Source organism: Cebus imitator, unplaced genomic scaffold (assembly GCF_001604975.1).
Source record: "Cebus imitator isolate Cc_AM_T3 unplaced genomic scaffold, Cebus_imitator-1.0 Scaffold201, whole genome shotgun sequence".
Taxonomy (NCBI): Eukaryota; Metazoa; Chordata; class Mammalia; order Primates; family Cebidae; genus Cebus; species Cebus imitator.
Genome location: NW_016107516.1, coordinates 1 through 20,566, shown reverse-complemented (window position 1 = coordinate 20,566; position 20,566 = coordinate 1). Strand labels below are relative to the sequence as shown.

General features: G+C 41.2%; 1 protein-coding gene across 1 annotated transcript; it reads right to left on the bottom strand.

The window, feature by feature from the left end:
• Positions 1 to 258: 258 nt before the first annotated feature.
• LOC108317405 (D(3) dopamine receptor) lies at positions 259 to 19,454 on the bottom strand (the record flags this gene model as incomplete). The annotated part of the gene is made up of 4 exons (XM_017547837.2): positions 259 to 1,845; positions 3,676 to 3,958; positions 11,025 to 11,221; positions 19,257 to 19,454. Coding segments are annotated over 4 exons (875 nt in total), but the record flags the coding sequence as incomplete, so codon positions are not given.
• Between the last annotated feature and the right edge of the window lie 1,112 nt (positions 19,455 to 20,566).

The following is a 20,566-nucleotide window of genomic DNA, read 5'->3' as shown; positions in this document are numbered from 1 at the left end:
ACAGTACACTCGGGCTACACTAAATTTATTAAAAAAATTTTTTTTCTTCAATCATAAATTAATCTTGGCTTACTGCCCCTTTTTTACCTTATAAACTTAAAAAGTTTTTTTTTGACGTTTTTGACTCTTTTGTAATAACATTTAGCTTAAAACACAAACACACTGGATAGCTGGACAAGAACATTTTCTTTCCTTATATACTTACTCTATATATGTTTTCTATTTTCAAAATTAGTTTTGCTTTTCAAACTACTTTGTTAAAAATTAAGACATAAACACACACATTAGCTTAGTCCTAAACAGGGTCAGAATCATCAGTGTCCCTGTCTCCCACCTCCACACCTTGTCCCACTAGGTCTTCCGGGGCAATAACACACAGGGAACTGTCATCTCCTATAACAGTGCCTTCTTCTGGAATACCTCCTGAAGGACCTGCCTGAGGCTGTTTTATAAGTAACTTTTTAAAAATAAGTAGAAGTACACTCTAAAATAATGGTGAAAAGTTTAGTATAGTAAATACATAAACCAGTAACGTAGTCATTTATTATTATTAATATTAAGTATTATGTAATGTACACGATTGTATACTTTTATATGACTGTCAGCATGATTTGTTTATACAAGCATCACCACAAACATGTAAGTAATGCATCGAGCTATGATGTTGCAACAGCTATGACATTAAGTGATAGGAATTCTTCAGCTCCGTTATTATCTTATGAGACCACCGTTGTATATGTGGTCCACTGTTGCCCAAGATGTCATGATGTGGTCCACTACATTGGGTCCCTGTTAAGGAGAAATGAAGATGTTCTGGGTAGGAAAATTTGGTGGTGATATAAAACGCATATCTAAGGAATGTTCTGAACCATAAGGTTCAACAGTGAAACTACAATGGGATGTGTTGTCCCATCTTCCAATAATATCCCCATCTTGAATGGCTCTGGAAATTGAGACTCTGAGATTGCCTTGAGAGAGTACAGGAATGGAATCAAAATGCCTTCTCAGCTAAAGCTAAAATATAAGGGTAGCAAAGTTTGAAATGAAGTCCCCGTCCCAATGTGGGACAGTGTTTCTCTTGGGGTGAGAAATTCACCTCACTGAATGTAGCCCGTCAGATTCTACAGAGGTAGAAGCATTGGCCTTGCCATTCCTATTTCCAGGTACAGTGAAGGAAAGAAATGACCAAGAGGAATGGGCCCGTGAAAGTACAAGGTTAGCCTGACAGTTAATTAGAGGTTTGAAGGAAGACAGACTGGCTGTTCTATGTGGTTTACTGGCTGGTTTCAAGGATCCCTGCAAGTTGAGAATGATGAGATCTGTTCATTTTTCCTTTAGTGTAATGAATCATGCCTCCAACGACAATTTTGTGTGAGCCACGATTTATCAGCTTCTTTCTGAATTATTGTTTATCACTCGGGGGCTCCCCAATCATTTGAAGATTGTCGGAATGAAGTCAGATTTTAGCTGGGGAGGTAAAATGTTCTGTTTTGGAGGACACATTTGGTTATACCTGACAAGCAGGGACATCCTGGTTCCAGGAATCTTCTTCCTACCACAGGCCGGAGGACACTGAACAGTCTTTCGGAGTGGGCCAACAGCCTGGCAGCTAGACATAGGCACAAGGAGTGTTCCCTCCTCTGCTTCCTCAGCAAGACAGGATCTTGAGGAAGGCTTTCCGGAACTCGATATTGAAGGTGGTATAGATCACGGGGTTGAGGGCGCTATTCACATAGCCCAGCCATGTGGTGGCACTGTAAAGCTCTGGGGACACGTGGCATGTCTGGCAGTGGGTATTGAGAATATGGGTCAAGAAGAAGGGCAGCCAGCAGACAATGAAGGCCCCTAAGTTGCCAAAGAAGAGAGAAACTGGGTAAGGGATTTGCTTACCCCTTTTGTTATAACATGAGAACGACTTACAGTTGTCTACTTAATGCCAGCCACTAAGCTGGAAGTTTTACATACACGCTTACTTTTTTTTATAACAACCTTATGAAGTAGGTGTGATTAGCCAGACTTTTTTTAGGTGAGAAAACTGCATGCTAATGCCTTTGATTCACTTTGGCCTTTGTTACTAAATCAATTTTCTAGTGTGGTCACTAGGTAGTTCTTTACTAATCTTTATTTTCCTTTTCAATTCAATTCAGACATTTATTTAATGTCTACCCATGCAAGACATGATCCTAGGCACTGATAGGGATGAAGACCTTAAAGATGGCACTGACACAGTTCCTGCTGTTGAGGAGATTACAGCTAGGAATTCTAGTAAAGTCCCTGATATAGGAGAGAGTTGGGATTGTCAGTGACACTGAACAGGATGAACTGCCTTCACTAACTTTATAGCATACCTATGATTTATTAATTTTTAATTTCTTTATTTAAATAAAGTTCAGGCCGGTCACGGTGGCTCATGCCTGTAATTCCAGCGCTTTGGGAGGCCAGGGTGGGTGGGTCACCTGAGGTCAGGAGTTCAAGACCAGCCTGACCAACATGGTGAAACCCTGTCTCTACTAAAAATACAAAAATTAGCTGGGCGTGGTGGTGCATGCCTGTAATCCCAGCTACTTGAGAGGCTGCTAAAGCAGGAGAATTGTTTGAACCTGGGAGGCAGAGGTTGCAGTGAGCCGAGATCATGCCATTGCCCTTCAGCCTGAGTGACAAAGTGAGACTGTATCTCAAAAACTTAATAAATAAAGTTTATATTTTATTACTATAAAAATTAGCCCAGATTCTGGCATGGTGTGGTGGCTCATGCCTATAATGCCAGTGCTTTGGGAGGTTGAGATGGGAGGATTGCTTGATGCCATGAGTTTGAGACCACCTTGGGCAACATAATGAGACCCTGTCACTACAAAAAACAAATAAAAATTTAAAAATTAGCTGGCCTTGGGGGCACACAGCTATAATTCTAGCTACTTGGGAGGCTCGGGCAGGAGGATTGCTTGAGCCTAGGAGTTCAAGGCTGCAGTGATTTTGTGCTACTGCACTCCAGCCTAGGCGACAGAGTCAGACCATGTCTCAAAAAAAAAAAACCGAAAATCAAACATCTTTGATTGTGTGCATTATGAAAAGCTTGGTAAACACAGAGAAGTAGAGAATAAAAGGAATAAGCACCCACCACTTAAAGCTAATCACTTTTGGTATCTCGGCGATTTCTTTCTAGTCTTTTTTACTCTGTATTTAAAATAATCTAGATTTTATCATACCATATCACAATAGTGTTTTGCATTCCTATTTTTAAAATATTTAAAATTATTTAAAATAATTTTAATTTTTAAATTAAAATTTAAATATTTAAAATTATTTAATATTAATATTTAAAAATAATTCAGAATTTATTAAATATCTAATATGTGCCAGATAGTTTTATTGCATCAATATCTTATTTGTTGTTTGATTTATGTGTTATAGCTCCATATAGCGGACAGCAAAATACAGCTTAGTTAAATGGCTTGTTCAGCTTCATAAATTTCAGCCTAGGTCTTCTGAATTTCCACCAGAGTTAGTATTTATACACAAATACTTTTCAATTATACGGTAAACATTTGATAAATATTACTGTCATTGAATTTCCAATTTCTGTCAAATGTGGCTACCTTAGCATCTTCTGCCAGCTCCACTTAACTTAACACAACCTAACCCAGTCCAACCCAATGCAAGTCAACTCAAACTTACCAAGCACAATGGCCACCATCTGGGTTGCCTTCTTCTCCCGAAGTGGCACTCCCCGAGGTTGCAAGGGTCCCAGCTTCAAAGATGTTGATAATCTGCCATTGCTGAGTTTTCGAACCTCTAAGCTGAGCTTGGGCGCTATGGTGGGACTCAGGGAGTTTTGAGTCCTCTCCTCTCTTTTCAACTCTTCTCCTCTTTCTTGGAAGCCTGGTCCACCCAAGGCAGTGTCTTGGCAGATGCTGTAATAGCGCTTCAGCTCCAGATGTGCCCGGTCAGGAGAGAGGGTCTGCAGGTGCGACAAGAGGGGATCCTGACATTTCTGGAAATATCGTTTATCTTCTGAATGTTCCTGAAAGGGCAAGAGAATTCAAAGAAGAGGGGAACATAATTGTGGGAAACCTACAAAGGGAACATCTGAGGGAGTGGTAGGACCATGGGAAGTTAAGGAAAATAAAATTTGCTTTAGACTTTACAAATAAAAAGCACCCATCATATCATCAGAGTGAACAGGCAACCTACAGAATGGGAGAAAATTTTTGCAATCTATCCATCTGACAAAGGTCTAATATCCAGAATCTATGAGGAACTTAAACAAATTTACAAGAAAAAAACCAGTCCCATCAAAAAGTAGGTGAAGGATATGAACAGACATTTCTCAAAAGAAGACATTTATGCAGCCAACAAACATATGAAAAAAAGCTCATCATCACTGGTCATTAGAGAAATGCAAATCCAAACCACAATGAGATAACATCTCACACCAGTTAGAATGGCGATCATTAAAAAGTCTGTAAACAACAGACTGGAAACATCCTGCTGGTGAGGATGTGGAGAAATAGGAACACTTTTACACCGTTGGGGGGAGTGTAAATTAGTTCAACCATTGTGGAAGACAATGTGGTGATTTCTCAAAGATCTAGAACCAGAAATACCATTTGACCCAGCAATCCCATTACTGGGTATATACCCAGAGAATTATAAATCATTCTACTATAAAGATACATGTGCATGTATATTTATTGCAGCACTATGTACAATAGCAAAGACTTGGAACCAACCCAAATGCCCATCAGTGATAGACTGGATAAAGAAAATGTGGCACATATACACCAAGGAATACTATGCAGCCATAAAAGAGAATGAGTTCATGTCCTTTGCAGGGACATGGATGAAGTTGGAAACCATCATCCTCAGCAAACTAATACAGGACAGAAAACCAAACACCACATGTTCTCACTCATAAGTGGGAGCTGAACAATGAGAACACATGGACACAGGGAGGGGAGCATCACACACTGGTGACTGTCAGGGAGTAGGGGGCAAGGGGAGGGATAGCATTAGGACAAACACCTAATGCATGCGGAGCTTAAAACCTAGATGATAGGTTGATAGGTTCAGCAAACCAGCATGGCACATGTATACCTGTGTAACAAACCTTCACTTTCAGCACATATATCCCAGAACTTAAAGTAAAATAAACAATTAAATAAATAAATAAATCAGCACCCACCACATATAGAACATTTGATAATCACAACAACCCTTTGAGCAGGGTAGCATAGAATTGTAGTCTGGCCTTTTTGAGTTAGAATGACCTGGTGATACACAGAAACACATTAAGAGACACCACTATGATATAAGCCCCAAAATGTGGAGTGTGGGAAACTCCACCAGACAAATGACTCATTTTTTCAACAAATAAATTTTAACAACAACATGACAGTACTTACCAGTTGCAAAATATGTGCCTTATTTGAATTTTGATTTAAACAAACCAACTGTAAATAAAATTTACAAGACAATTGGGGAAATCTGAACATCGATTGGATATTTAATGATATTAGAGAACTATTATTAATTTTTTAACGTGATGTGGTATTGTGGTTACAGTTTGTCTTCTTTAGAGGATCTTGTAGAAATATTTTGGGTCGAAATAGTATGGTGTTTAGGATTTGCTTCACAGCAATCCAGTGTGGATGTGTGAATGTAGGTTGGATTATAGATGAAATAAGATTGGCCACAAGTTGATCACGACTAAGACTGCCTGATGGCGACTATGGGGCTTGTTATATTTGTCTTTCTGCTTTTTTATTTTTGAAAAATTCCATAATAGAAAGTTAAAAAAAAAAAAAACCAGGATTTTTTTTTCTCAGCTTTCTTACTTAGTAGATGTATCTTTAGGCAAGTTAATTTAGTATCTCTGAGCTTCATTTGTAAAACAGAAAAGAAATAGGGAGAAAATGGGTTTGGGATGAGTAGCTTCTGAGAATGGAAAACTGAAATATGTGAATTTTTCTGGTAGGGAGAGGGAGATGTGTGTGTCCCTAACATGAACTTCTTTTCATGTTTGAAGAATCAGACCCTTGTGTCAGTCCTGAACAGGAGGCAGAACTCAACTCCCCACCTTCCATTACTGATGCCATAAAAGCCAGATACTCACTTCACACCTCCATCCCCATGCAGCTAGAGCTCAGGCACATGCACCAAGCCCAGTCAACTGCAGATTCACACCTGGAACTTGTGAAGCAGGGAGACTTCAGAACTCCATTAGTAGTGATGACATTCAATGCCCAGTGTCCTAGGTCTTCAAACCAGATTATTTCTTAGGCATGAATAGAATCTTTCTGAAGCTGTTTTCCAGCCTTCTCATTGAGCCTGTGAGCCACCTGACAGCTTTCCAAGTAACTTTGTTTTCTACATAAGTTAGTCAGTGTCAGGAACCAAAGCCCCTCACTTTAGTTTTCTTAATTCAAGGAAGCAGTCTTCTAGACACACAGAGGTGGCACATTGTACATACTCAGAATGAATGAATGAATGCAAGCGGTCTTCAGGATGATTTAGTGTTATTTATTTATTTATTTTTAGCTGTCTCTCTATGTTGGCTAGACTGGTCTTGAACTCCTGGGCTCAAGTGATCCTGCTGTCTTGGCCTCCCGAAGGGTTGGGATTACAGGTGTGAGCCACAACACCCAGCCAATTTAGGTTTTTTTTTTGAGACAGAGTCTCGCTCTGTCACCTAGACTGCAGTGCAGTGACATGATCTCGGCACATTGCAATCTCTGCCTCCCAGGTTCAGGCAATTTTCCTGCCTTAGCCTCCTGAGTAGCTGGGATTACAGACGCTCACCACCATGCCCAGCTAATTTTTGTATTTTTAGTACATATGGGGTTTCACTATTTTGGCTAGGCTGATCTCGAACTCCTGACCTCAAGTGATCTGCCCACCTCAGCCTCCCAAAGTGCTAGGATTACAAGGATGAGCCACCATGCTTGGCCTAGGGTTTTTTAAAAAAACTGTGCTCCTCAGAGGTATTCTTAGGAATTCTAGAATAATACACATTTTTTTCTTTAAGATTTTAAATTCATATATAATAATAGTACATATTTATGGGGTAAATGCAATATTTTGATACATGCACACAATGTGAAATTATCAAATCAGGCTAGTCATCACTTCAAATAATGATCATTTCTTTGTGTTGGGAACATTTCAAATCTTTTCTTCTAGGCATTCTGAAATACACAATAAACTGCTGTTAAGTATAGTCACCCTACTGTGCAATTAGATGCTAGAATTTGTTCCTTGTATATTTGTACCTATGTGTCTACCTCTCTTCCTTGCCCCCTTCCCCATCTCCTTCCTAGCCTCTGGTAACCATGAATCTACTCCCTATTGTCACATTACCCACTTTTTTAGCTCCCATATATGATTGAGAACATGTGGTATTTGTCTTTCTATGTCTGGCTTATTTCACTTAACATGACTTCAAGTTAAGAGAATATATATTAAAATGTCTTGGCTTTTGTTTTTATTTATTTATTTATTTATGAGACAGAGTTTCACTCATGTTACCCAGGCTGGAGTGCAATGGCGCGATCTCGGCTCACTACAACCTCCGCCTCCTGGGTTCAGGCAATTCTCCTGCCTCAGCCTCTTGAGTAGCTGGGATTACAGGCACGCACCACCATGCCCAGCTAATTTTTTGTAGTTTTAGTAGAGACAGGGTTTCACCATGTTGACCAGGATGGTCTCGATCTCTTGACCTCGTGATCCATCCGCCTCGGCCTCCCACAGTGCTGGGATTACAGGCGTGAGCCACTGCGCCCCGTCTTGGCTTTTATTTTGACGGAATTGTCTAATAATTAAAATAAGCATATTTTGTTTTATTTACAACGAAGATTAAATTTATAATTAAACTGGCACCTACTGATCTTCTTAGAGTGACAACATTTGATTCTAATGCATTATTTCTAAAACTAGGGGATAGAAAACAAATTACTGGGATTGCCTATGAAATCTCATATTTAGCTAGGTGTAGTGGATGAGATGAGAGGATTGCTTGAGCCCAAGAGTTCAAGGCTGCAGTGAGCCATGATCACACCACTGTACTCCAGCCTGGGGAACAGAGTGAGACTCTGTCTCAAAAAAAAAAAAAATCTCAGATTTGAAAACATTGATCTAGTATACCCTGTTTCCATTGTACAGATATGGAAATTCAGTCCTATAGGAGAAAAATGATTTTTCCAAGATTATACATTGGTAAGTGTACTTTTCAGCTCTGTCTGCAAACCCTCATCACTACTTCCATGACTGACAGGAGGAAACGCTGGATTCCTATGGGTCTGGCTAGCAGAGCCCTCCATTCCCAGATGGCAGAACAGAATCTAATTCTCCACACTGCTGGAAATGCCAGCCACTTGAATCTCCGATCTCCCTCTTGTGTTCAATATTTTTCCCCCTTTTGACCTTGAAGCCTCCTCAGACCTTGGATCAACCACAGGGAAGTTTGAACTGCATAGCTATTATCATTTAAAGCACTTATCTCTATTTGCTACAGCAGGCTGGGTAAAAAGTGGTTAACTATACTAAGATTGAACAAAGCTCAGACCCTTTATTATTACAAATTTTTGAAGTTTTATTTCTAATGTGGAATTCATAGAAAGGAATACTGTTCTTATATTTAACACCTCCAGACTCCATTCTGCACTCTGCTAGCTGGGTGAGGGAGGGCTGGCTTGAACTGGAAAAACAAGGCTCATGGTAACCATGAAATTGTCTTGGTTTTTCCCACATTCAGTGGTAAATATGGTACTTGAAATTCTCATTTCTATGCCTGGTTTTTGCTCTGCCAATGTGTGTTTCCTTGATGTCTCTTACCTCTAATGCAGGTGGCCTTGGATGGCATTGTGGAAGAGTCATTGGCTCCAGTCACTAAGGTCAAGCCCAATAGTCATATGCTTTCTGAATATCATCTGATGAATTCTAGTCTGCAGCTTAAATTAGGCAGAATTTCAGGCCTTATCTTAAAGATATATGTGTAAGAATCAAGGCAAGATCTCCTTCTGGGGTGAGAGTAGAATCAAGATAAGCCAGTATTGTGGGAAAAGTTCTCCTATTCTTTTTCTGTGATCAAAGACATGGCCCATTTACCATTTTTCCTGTGGCATCTGATAGAAATCGGGCCCTGACTGAACACTGCTGAATGGGGTGCAGCTGCAGACAAGAAGACTAGGGTGGGTTGAAGGAGGAACAGGCAGTTGTGGGTCAAGCCATGCCATATGTAGCCATGTGACACAATCATATTTGAATGTAATATTTTCATATCCTCAGCCTTGGGTCTTGATCACCTCTTTCATGAGGATTAATAGGCTTGTTTTACTCCAGCCTTGGGACTTCAACTTAAGAGTCTGACCTTCATTCATACTTTTGACATCATCAAAGACCTTAAAAGGTCATCAAAGATTATCTATGTCATCAGGCAAGGCATGGTGGCTTAAGCCTATAATCCCAGCAGTTTGAGAGGTTGAGGTGGGCAGATCATTTGAGGCCAGGAGTTAGAGACCAGCCTAGCCAATGTGTCAAAACCCCATCTCTAATAAAAATTAGTTGAGTGTGTTGGTGGACACCTGTACTCCCAGCTACTCAGGAGGCTAAGGCATGACAATCTCTAGAACCCAGGAGGCAGAAGCTGCAGTGAGCTGAGATTGTGCCACTGTACTCCAGTTTGAGTGACAGAGTGAGATTCTGTCTCAAAAAAGAAAGAAAGAAAGAAAGATTCTAGGTCATCAAATATTAACCTAGACACTCAAATTGGATCTGCCTTCAAGATGAAACTCAATCCTTACTCTGTCTATGGAGCCCTTTTCTGAGTGTATTACTCTGTTTTCATACTGCTTATAAAAGACATACCTGAAACTGAGTAATTTATAAAGAAAAAGAGGTTTAATGGATTCACAGTTCCACGTGGCTGGGGAGGCCTCACAATCATGGTGGAAGGTGAAATGCATGTCTTACATGGCAGCAGACAAGAGAAAATTTGTGCAGGGAAACTCTCCCTCATAAAATTATCAGACCTCATGAGACTTATTCACTATCATGAGAACAGCACAGGAAAGACACACTCCCATCATTCAATTACCTCCCACTGGGTCCCTCCCATAACATGTGGGAATTGGGAGCTACAATTCAAGATGAGATTTGGGTGGGGACACAGCCAAACCATATCACTGAGCATATTGGTTTTTCTCTTCTATAACCTCCATAGCACTTCATAACTGACTGCTTAATTGTCTTCCCCTCACATTTGGCAAACATCCCATTCAGCTCTGGGCTGTTCATTAACTTTTAGTGGAGGGGTGCTTTATTTGCTTGTCTAGATTCTAAGCTCCATGAAGGCTGTTTAATGTTAACCACTGTCCCTTCCCTAGTAGATTTCAAGTGATCAATATATATTCATTCATGCTTCAAGCACATCATGGAAAACTACTATGTGCCAGGCACTAGGGTAAGTGGAATTTAAAGCCCTAGCAATTGGAAGATCATTGCAGAGGCAATGACTTCTTTTCAGAGCCTGGAAAGATCCAATAAAATGCTTTATTAGCATCCTATCCCACAAGCTGGTTAGTTCCTTGGCACAGGGGCAGATCCAGTAAGGAAAAAAGGTTTTGATGGGCCCCAGTGATTCTTGGGATGAATGATTTGGACAAAGTCAGTTCTGGGAACCCACCAGTAGTGCAAGTTACCAACTGCTGCACTTAAACATCAAACCCTGTAGGACATCTGAACTGTTCCCCATTTGGGAAAAATGAAACACTTTGAAGGGAAGCAGAACAAGCCCAGGTGCTATCTGATCATCTTGCCAGGTAAGGTAGGCTCTAGAGACAACTGTCAATGTTCTCTTGAGATTGGATTTCCTACCTTCAAAGCACAGCCAGTATTAGCAGATTCCAAAGTGGGTGTCAGATTTGTGTCTCTAATGTAGGTAAACGGCAAAATCGTGCACTGCTGGACACAAGGCTGGAAGGTCAGCAGATTGGGTGTTGTCTTCCCTCTACCCCATCCAGGGTGCTTACTTGTTGGGGGAAGCCAGGCCTGACACTGATGCACTGACTGTTCTGTCGAGTGAGGATCCGTTTCCGTCTCCTTTGTTTCAACACCACGTAGATTCTGGCATAGACAAGCACAGTCACTCCAAAGGGCAGGTAGAAGGACACTACTGAAGAGTAGATGACAAAATCTGGGTTGGAAATGGAGCAGACAGTGGGGTCACCTGTGGATGAGAAGAGGGAAGATAAAGCAGTTAGCAAGCATCAGAACTCAGTAGGGAGCATAAAACGTGGCCCCATGTCATGTGTGGTGCACAGTGGGTGGGGAGGGTGCAGTCTCAGACACCTACACTGTCAAGTCCTTGAGGGTAGAAGGTCTAATTCGCCTTTGTGTTTCTCACAGTTTGCTTAAAAAGAAAATATTTTAATAAAGATAGCATGTTGGAATAAAAGTGACTTCTATTATTTCTTAAAAAGCATTCATTTTACAGGGCATTTTTTTTTTTAAGTCCTAGTCTTATTATGCCTTAAAAAAATTACAGACCACCCGGGTGTGGTGGCTCACACCTGTAATCCCAGCACTTTGGGAGGCCGAGGTGGGTGGATCATGAGGTCAGGAGGCCAAGACCATCCTGGCCAACATGGTGAAACCCTGTCTCTACTAAAAATACAAAAATTAGCCAGGCGTGGTGACACACGCCTGTGGTCCCAGCTACTTGAGAGACTGAGGCAGGAGAATCACTTCAGAAGATAGAGGTTGCAGTGAGCTGAGATCGTACCACTGGGCTCCTGCCTGGGCGTCAGAGAGAGACTCATCGAAAGAAAGAGAGAAAGAGAGAAAGAGAGAAAGAGAGAGAGAGAGAGAAAAGAAAGAAAGAAAAAGAAAGAAAAAGAAAGAAAGAAAGAAGGAAAGAAAGAAAGAGAAAGAAAGAAAGAAGGAAGGAAGGAAGGAAAAGAAAGAAAGAAAGAAGAAAGAAAGAAGAAAGAGAAAGAGAGAGAGAGAAAGAAAGAAAGAAAGGAAAGAAAGAAAGAAAGAAAAGAAAAGAAAAGAAAAGAAAAGAAAAGAAAAGAAAAGAAAAGAAAAGAAAAGAAAAGAAAAGAACATTTACCAACAATCGTATACCAGACACTGGAGCCTGCAATGATGAATGAGACACCATGTCTGCTCTCAAGGGAGCAAAGAGTCAAGATAGACAGATGATCCCTTTCATAGGATGTCATAAGTGTCACACAGATGCATGCAATCTGGGAGGCTGGAGAGAGCATTATAGGGCAACAGGGCAGAGACTCCCAGAAGAGTTACAGCCCCCCGAAAAGGGCCTGCTGGTATGGAGGCATTTGAGAATTGCTGGAATGCAATGAAAGGAAGAAGCCTTGTTTGCTGAGAATGCCAGTTTTCCAATTCTGAATCTGGAATGGAGGGCAGGTGGTGGCTGAATATAAGACAGGGATTTGATTTTTCAGGGAATCCCAGCACTGGCCAGAGGTGGGATGGGAAAAAGGCGGGTAATGATATTGTGACATGAAGAATGTGCATTTAGAAGTGCTTAGAATGTGCTTTATGTCCTGAAATGTTCCTGCCACTTCTCCTTGGGAGGTCCCTGTAGCTTTGCCTTCTTCATAGCAGATTTTGAGATTCCTCCATGGCCCAAGATAGGGCCTGAAACTTGCCCCATCTTGAAAAAGCAAAGAAAAGCAAACCAATATTTGCCAGGCAATGAGCCAAGAGATTTGTACACCTTATCCTACCTAATAATTACGGCAACATTACATGAGGCAGGTGCCGTTACTGTCTGTCTTCTCAGATAAGCAGACTAAAGCTCAGAGAGGTTCAGTAAGTAGCCCAAGGCTGCACCTGAAAAATCTGTTCCTGCAGCCAGTTTTGTCCCCAAGCCAATGTTCTTTCTGTAATTTTAACTTCCCATCCCCCTTTACTATTGTGACGTGGAACGTTTGTGCTTCATCCGGCACTGTCAGCAACAACTGCTGGTACACCTGGCCGATCTTCATAAAGCGCTGGGGATTCTCCAACCCCAAATCTGGCCTTGGAAGATGAAGCCTCAGGTGTGAGCTGGTGGGGAGAGGGCAGTGGCCATGTAAGCCCCTTATTCTGCTTCTTGGTCTTCTGGGGGAGGTGGAAGGCAGGCAGCCCTACGTGTGAGATTCAGGTCTACTATATATTAACTGTGTGATCCTGGGCACGTTTCTTAAATATGTGAAGCCTCAGTTTTATTACCTGTAAAGAAAAAGTATAGAAGTATTATACAGTAGTTGTGAGAATTAATGAGAATAAATGGTAGCTATTATTAATATTTATTTATGATTGCTATTTATTATTTCTCTCCCCTGAGCTTTTTGACCTGAAAAGGGAAGGTATCATTTGGAGAGAAACTTACAGGAAACAATATTTCTGAGAGAAGGAAAAGAATAATAGCTAATAACAAAAATGAAAAAAGTGGTCAGTGATGCATTTTAATGACAACTTTGCCACTAGAATCTTTACAAGCTACTCCTAAATTCTCTGATTCTCTGAAGGGAAGTAAAATTCAGGTAAATTTCATGTTGTCTCACCAAAGCCTGTGTCATCATCTCTTAGGAAATGGCTCATAAGGCTCGGCATAGTTCACCAAATTGGCATCTTCTGGTATTAGGGGATGATGGAGTTGGGAGAGGGATGAGTGGCAGAGGGTAGCCTTTTGGAATCTCTAGGGAGCCATGTTGGCGGTGATCTGCCCCTTCTCGGAAGTCAGTCCTGTTGTCAGCGTCTGACTATGGTTTTAAATCCTGCCCATGATCAAAAGGCGTCTCGCATGTCTCGTGTGTGAGAAGAGGCCAGCGGGGTGGCACTCCCCATCTTGTTGCCATCCTTGGTGTCCTGGGTATTCCCTGTTGGTTCTTTTACCTAATTTTCTACCTTTTCCTGCCCCTCTGGGTTCCGGGAGGCTGACCTCTAAATTTTATATATGAGCTACCTCTTTTAAAAGCAAAGGTCAGAAGGGGGTATGATATGCTTCTCTTTGTGTAAAAATGAATACACATACATGTACATACACATATATGTATATGACATGCACACTTGTTGCAAACATTATCTTGCAACAATATTAATGTTTGTTTCTGAGGGGATGGGAGAATTTAGTAATCTGGCGTAGAAGGGAGACTTACATATAAATATGTATGTATCTCATGATACCTTATGACTGTTTTATGTGCAAGCATTTATTTCTCCATTAAAAATATTGAAAGACAGAGTTGAGAGGGCATATAGCTATTTCAGGGTTCCTAGTCAATGAAGGCTTTCACATATAATCACAGAATCTGCACTGCAGATTCCCTTCCTTCCTCCCCTAAGTAAACTGTTTCCCTTCCTTAGATCGAGCATTGCAGCCTCTTCCAGAATGTCCCCACTGCAGGCAGAGTGACACTGGAGGTGGGTGGCCAATGAGTGGGGCCTGCCCCAGCCCCCAGCAGGCCTGGCCCTGGGTGTGTGTGTCCTGTTGGCAGGGCAGAGTGATGCACCACACAGCAGCAGTTCTGAAATCTTCTCTGCTGAATACCAAAGAGGTGAGGAAGACAGTAAGGCCCCCCTCAGAAGCTGACAGTTCCCCAGAAGATGAGGTGCCTTGCTTTGATGATTTAACTGCAGGAGTGTCGTTTTGTTAGCACAATAGTTATTAAGCAAATGCAAAAATAATAAATGAAAATGAGCAAAATGTACAAATGAGCATTTTATGTAAACACATGCATACTCACTGACCAGAGGATAATGGAGAAGGCCTTTCCGGGGGGAGGGGAGGTCACTGCTCCTCTGAGATTAGAGATGCTTCTCCCGATTAATGTCAACATTTCAGGAAGAAAGGATGATGATGAAGAGTCACCTATTTACTCATTCAACAAACCTTTATGGAGTACCTACTATGTGTAAAGCACTGTGCTGGGTGAAAAATATGAAGGCATCTAAGAGGCTTTTGCAGGCTGTCTTGGGAAACTGAGCCCCACAATGATGTGAACAGCTTGGCTCAGAGCAGGTTTACTTGAAAGATTCATGAACTTCAAACTCACTGACAGATTTGACCCCAACTTGATTCCAAAGACATGCGGTGCCAATGAATTTGATTTTAGGATGAGCCTATTATCCTTTTAACTTTGTGCTTCTATTATTCTTTCAACTTTTTGTGCAACCAAGCTCCCCCTCCCCCAACCTAGCTCCAGTGCTCTGAAAACTAGGTGAGTTGTTCTATTGATGAAATCAAATAAATAGCCCTCCTCCATTTCCTTCTTTCAAAGGAAAATCAAGCCAGCTGATAGAGTTTTCTTAACTTTAAGTTTCTCCTCCCTTAAAGGTTTCTTGAACCCTTATCACCAGCTTATTCATTCTTTGCTTATTCAATCTAGATTTTTAAAAATAACACAATAGCTTTCTGATTTAGCAGGAATTTAAATACTAGTTTTATCTATGCAATGAAAAGATTGGGCTGCTCATTCAGGGATCTTCAGAGTTTCCTTTAGCACCAGCACACCGTGCTCTGCTGTATCAGGGTCTGTTGATGATGTGGTATTTGCCTAGACTGTTGGGCCTCTGCTGGAAGTTAAGGCAATCCTGGCCAGGAACTCTCTGACCCAAGACCCTGCCTCATATTGACCTTTCATCTGAGATCAGGAGCAACTCCAAGTTGGAAGAGACTGAAGTTCAACTTTTCTGTGTCTTATGTTCTCTTAATTCACAATTGCATGTGGCAGCCCATGATATTAAAAGGAGAGCTCTGCCAGAAAGTTCTTTTTTTGTGTTGCACTTATTAGTGAAAGTCCAGCTGCTTCCAATATCAGGTGTTATTGGCAGGATCCTGCTGTCTCCCCCTTGATTTTCCACAGAAGGAGCAGAAAAAATGACTGAGAGGAGTCCTTTATATTGGGCTTTCAAATGAACTTGGGAACTTCCTTATAGATGAGAGAGTTGCTGCAGGAACCCACATCTATCAAGATAATGAAGCTGTACAGTGAAGGTCGGCTTGAGGCAGAGGAGGACGGCTGGGCCTGAGTTTCGCTTACTAAGTCCCCTAACTGTTCAAGGAAGAGGTGACTGATCTCTAAAACTATCAGCAAAACTCTTACAGCTGCAGATGTATAGTTAAATTTTGATGTATAGTTAAACTTTTCCAACAACTAATAACAACTATAGCACCAGCTAATATCTACTGAGCCCTCACATTGGAACCTGACACTTTGACACTATATATGAATAATTGGAGGGCTTGCTAGAGTGCAATAAACTTAAAAGTAAAAGAGGGAGACAGGCTGTGAGAGACGAGAGAGAAGTGAAAGCGCACATGCTAAGTCACAGGCCTTTTCTGCCTTCTCAATCCTATATTTGAAAATCCTTTTGAAAAAAATTTTCCTGAATTTTGTTTCTGGAACAATAATGATCTCACTGGTGGCAACAACACTGGAATGAGTTGTTCATCCTTCTTCCTCACTCTGGATGTCGACATTCACCGAGAACATGGTCTAATGTCAGATTTTGAGACTGTTTCAACTGTTTCCAGTGTGGTGTGTCTGTGAGAGTGAAGAAGACCGCCTCCACCAAGAGTGAGTCAGGGGAACCACAGCCAGCCCAGCAGATGCTGGTGGGGATTTGCTGTTGGCTAGGGGGTAAACAGTGCCTAGTCTAGCAGTGGTGAGTTCCCCACACTAGAAATTCTAAGAATACATTTTCTTTTTCTTTCTTTCTTTTTTTGAGATGGAGTTTCACTCTTGTTACCCAGGCTGGAGTGCAATGGTGCGATCTCGGCTCACCGCAACCTCTGTCTCCTGGGTTCAGGCAATTCTCCTGCCTCAGCCTCCTGAGTAGCTGGGATTACAGGCACGTGCCACCATGCCCAGCTAATGTTTTGTATTTTTAGTAGAGACGGGGTTTCACCACGTTGACCAGGATGGTCTCGATCTCTTGACCTCGTGATCTACCCACCTCAGCCTCCCAAAGTGCTGGGATTACAGGCTTGAGCCACCGCGCCTGGCAGAATACATTTTCATATAGAAACAAACTTACAGAAGGTGACTTAGCTATCAGACTAACCTATAAAGCACATTTAGCATTCACCAGATATGGTATTTTAGTGCCACAGAGTCAGCCTCCGTAGCCACATTAAGGGATATTGCTTTGTGCTGCGCAGTGTGCCCATGTGCACACGTGTTTGCATGTATAAAGTGTTGTTCAGCTAAAATAACAAAGTAATGAATGGTAAACAGTAATGCAAAGATAACAACACCATATTTTGGGAATAGCCTGGGTTAACCAGGCAAATATTTGTTGATAAGTTGAATAGTTACCCTTCACTGTGGCAGAGAGACAAGCTGGCCTTGAGGAGGCAGTAAGTGCTTGGCATATTTACATATGTTATCCCCATTTAATCCTCATTTAATTGCAAAAATCTCTATGAAGAAGGTAGAGTGGAGTTATATGTAGGCTTAGATTCTAAAGTCAGTAAATAAAGTGAAAATTATAGACTCCAAATTTGCTTTGAAAATCTGAATCACATATAAAGATATACGTGTTTTATTACAACCCTGAAGAGTAATAGGTTGTATGATACATATAGTAATGTGTCATATAGTACAGGGTTCCTATGGAATATCATTTTAGAGATAAAGTTGCTGGGCTTATTTGTAGCAGGTCAAATATAAAAATAAATATTAAAAATGTCTTAACTAAATATGTAGATCGAGTCCACATATTTTAATTTGCTCAAGTATATGCTCCACTGTAATTTTATCCCACATTTACCAGTGAGGAAACTGAACTCAGAGAAGTTAAGTAACTTGTTTAGGAGAGACAGCTAGTAAAACTGGACTTTGGTTTAGAGTTTGGACTTAGATTTTACTGACTCCAAAGCCTATGCCTATCTTCCTAAATGTATTTTGACTTCTAAGTCATTGTCCAGCAAATGACACTTGGAAGATTACTTAAAGTTAGGATTTGCCTGTATTTATACATAATATGTTAGACATAATATCTGCATACACACAAGCATGTGGCCATGTGACTAGTACATACATATAGAAATTTACAAACCTGGCATATAGGCGTTGAATGAAATCAATTCAAATGGACAAAATAAGAAATCCAGATGACCACTGGAACACTAATCAAGCAGGTTTCTCTTAGCACTCAGTGTATATTGTCAATACCCATCACGTTACTATGTGTGTTAATATCTTTCATTTCACACATGAAATTACTGAGTGCAGTGGTTCACACTTGTAATCCGGCACTTTGGGAGGCTGAGGCGGGCCGATCACTTGAGATAGGAGTTTGAGACCAGCCTGGCCAACGTGATGAAACCCTGTCTCTATCAAAAATACAAAAATTAGTTGGAGGTGGTGGCAGATCCCTATAATCCCAGCTACCAGGGAGGCTGAGGCAGGAGAAGTGCTTGAACCCGGGAGGTGGAGGTTGCAGTGAGCTGAGATCATGCCATTGCACTTCAGTCTGGGCAACAGAATGAGACTTGGTCTCAAAAAAAAGAAAAAAAGAGAAAAAATTACTGAGGCTAAAAGATGGACATGGTACCAACATGGAAGGCACTGATTCATCTGAGGTATTGGTGTCCTACACTTAAAATTCTGAGCATTTCAGGTATATACATTATCCATCTATTCATCCGTCTATCCATCCATCCATCCATCTGTCCATCCTATCGATGTACCATGTGCCAACCATCATATCCAGAATTTTTATATTAAAAATAGAAAATACACACTCCAGCAATTTGCAAAAGTATACTGGTTAGTTCTAAAGTATCAGAAATTATTCTTATTGAGTAAAAAGTTGGAAATATATATCCTACTATAAGACTTTTATAATGTGTTATTTTGCATTATAAAATTCTTATAGTAGGTCTGTTATGAATTGTTGTCTTTTCATTAGCAGAACTTGCCTGAATTATTAATATGTATCTTGGTTTTTTCAACTGGTACGTTTCTGCAAATGAATACAATGACATTTTTTTGAAATAAAGATGAGCCAGACTTTTCATTAATTGGGGCAGAACTTTACCCCCTGTGCCAATAATTGATGAGGTTTTATTTATATTTTATTTATAACAAACAAAGGCCAAAGCTTTGCATTCTCTGGCATTCTCCTTTAATTGCAAAGTATGCTGACCCGGGGTCAGAAATTTCAAGGCTGAGCACAACTCACAGCCAGACATTCAGGTGTGCTGTGAATCGTACTGATGCTAGAAGTGAAGCCATCATCATTACCTGTGGTATTGAAGCCAAACAGGAGAGGGCAGGACACAGCAAAGGCCAGTACCCAGACGGCCGTGATCATGAGGGCCACGCGCCGACAGGAGTTCTGTCCCGTGCCATGCTGGTAGTGAACAGGCATGACCACTGCAGTGTACCTGAAAAAGCAAAGGGAGAGGGGATAGGTATGGTGAGATGGAATGGGGTACTTCTCTTATTTTTTTTGGAGACAGGGTCTCACTCTGTTACCCAGGCCGAAGTGCAGTGGTGTGATCACCGTTCACTGCAACTCAACTCCTGGGATCAGAGCCTCCTACCTCAGCTTCCCGAGTATCTGGGATTATATGCCTGTGCCGCCATGCCTGGCTAATTATTTTATTTTATTTTATTTTATTTGTAGAGATAGGGTCTTACTTTGTTGCCCAGGCTGGTCTCAAACCCTTGGGCTCAAGCGACTCTCCGGCCTCCGCCTCCCAAAGTGTTGGGATTACAGGCATGAGCCACGAAGTCTAGTGAGGGGAACTTTTCAAAAGACCAGATGAAAGAAGTTAGTAGAGAAATAATCAGGTTGATACATAAGGCATGAGAAATATGATTTAGCTAGAGGAAGAGAGAAAAGCAGAAAGGTTGAGATAAGATAAATGAAGAACTTATTGAGGGAGATGAACAGAGAAAGAGAAAAATAAAAAGATTAACACAGCGCCACTGCGTTGCTGGAGATCTGCTTTCCCGGTTCTGCCTGATCGCCCAGCATAACCGGCCCTACCTTCACTCCCAACACTCTGGGTGCTGGGCTGCGTGCCTTCACCGCCTCCCGCAGGTTTTCAGGCAATGATAGAACAGTACCCAAAGAGGTTGTTTACCCTCTGCTGTGTCCTAATACAAATTATAACCTTCATGGCGACAGCTCCTCTAAGCAGTAGATGTTTTAAAAATATAAATGAGAAATGTCCAATGGAGGCTTATTTTAAAATCCAGTTTTCATTCTTTTTCGTGGTCAAAGCCCAGTTCCTTACTAGGATTGGAACAACCACTATGGTTGTGGCTTTTTTTGTGTCCATTCCTCACATGCATTTCCAGCTGCCCGTAGGACTTAGCTGCACAATAGTCACCTCAAACTCAAGATGTCTAAAACAGATCTCCCCAACTCCCCAAACCTCTTAATCTGATTCCATGTTATGCCTTTCTTCAAGACATCCAGACCCGATACTCAGACCTTTTGAATCTCCCTGGATCCTTTCATATAATTTGCTCACTTATTTATTTAACCTTTATTCAATATTTATTGAGCCTCAACTATATGCCAGGCCCAATTCCAGACATTC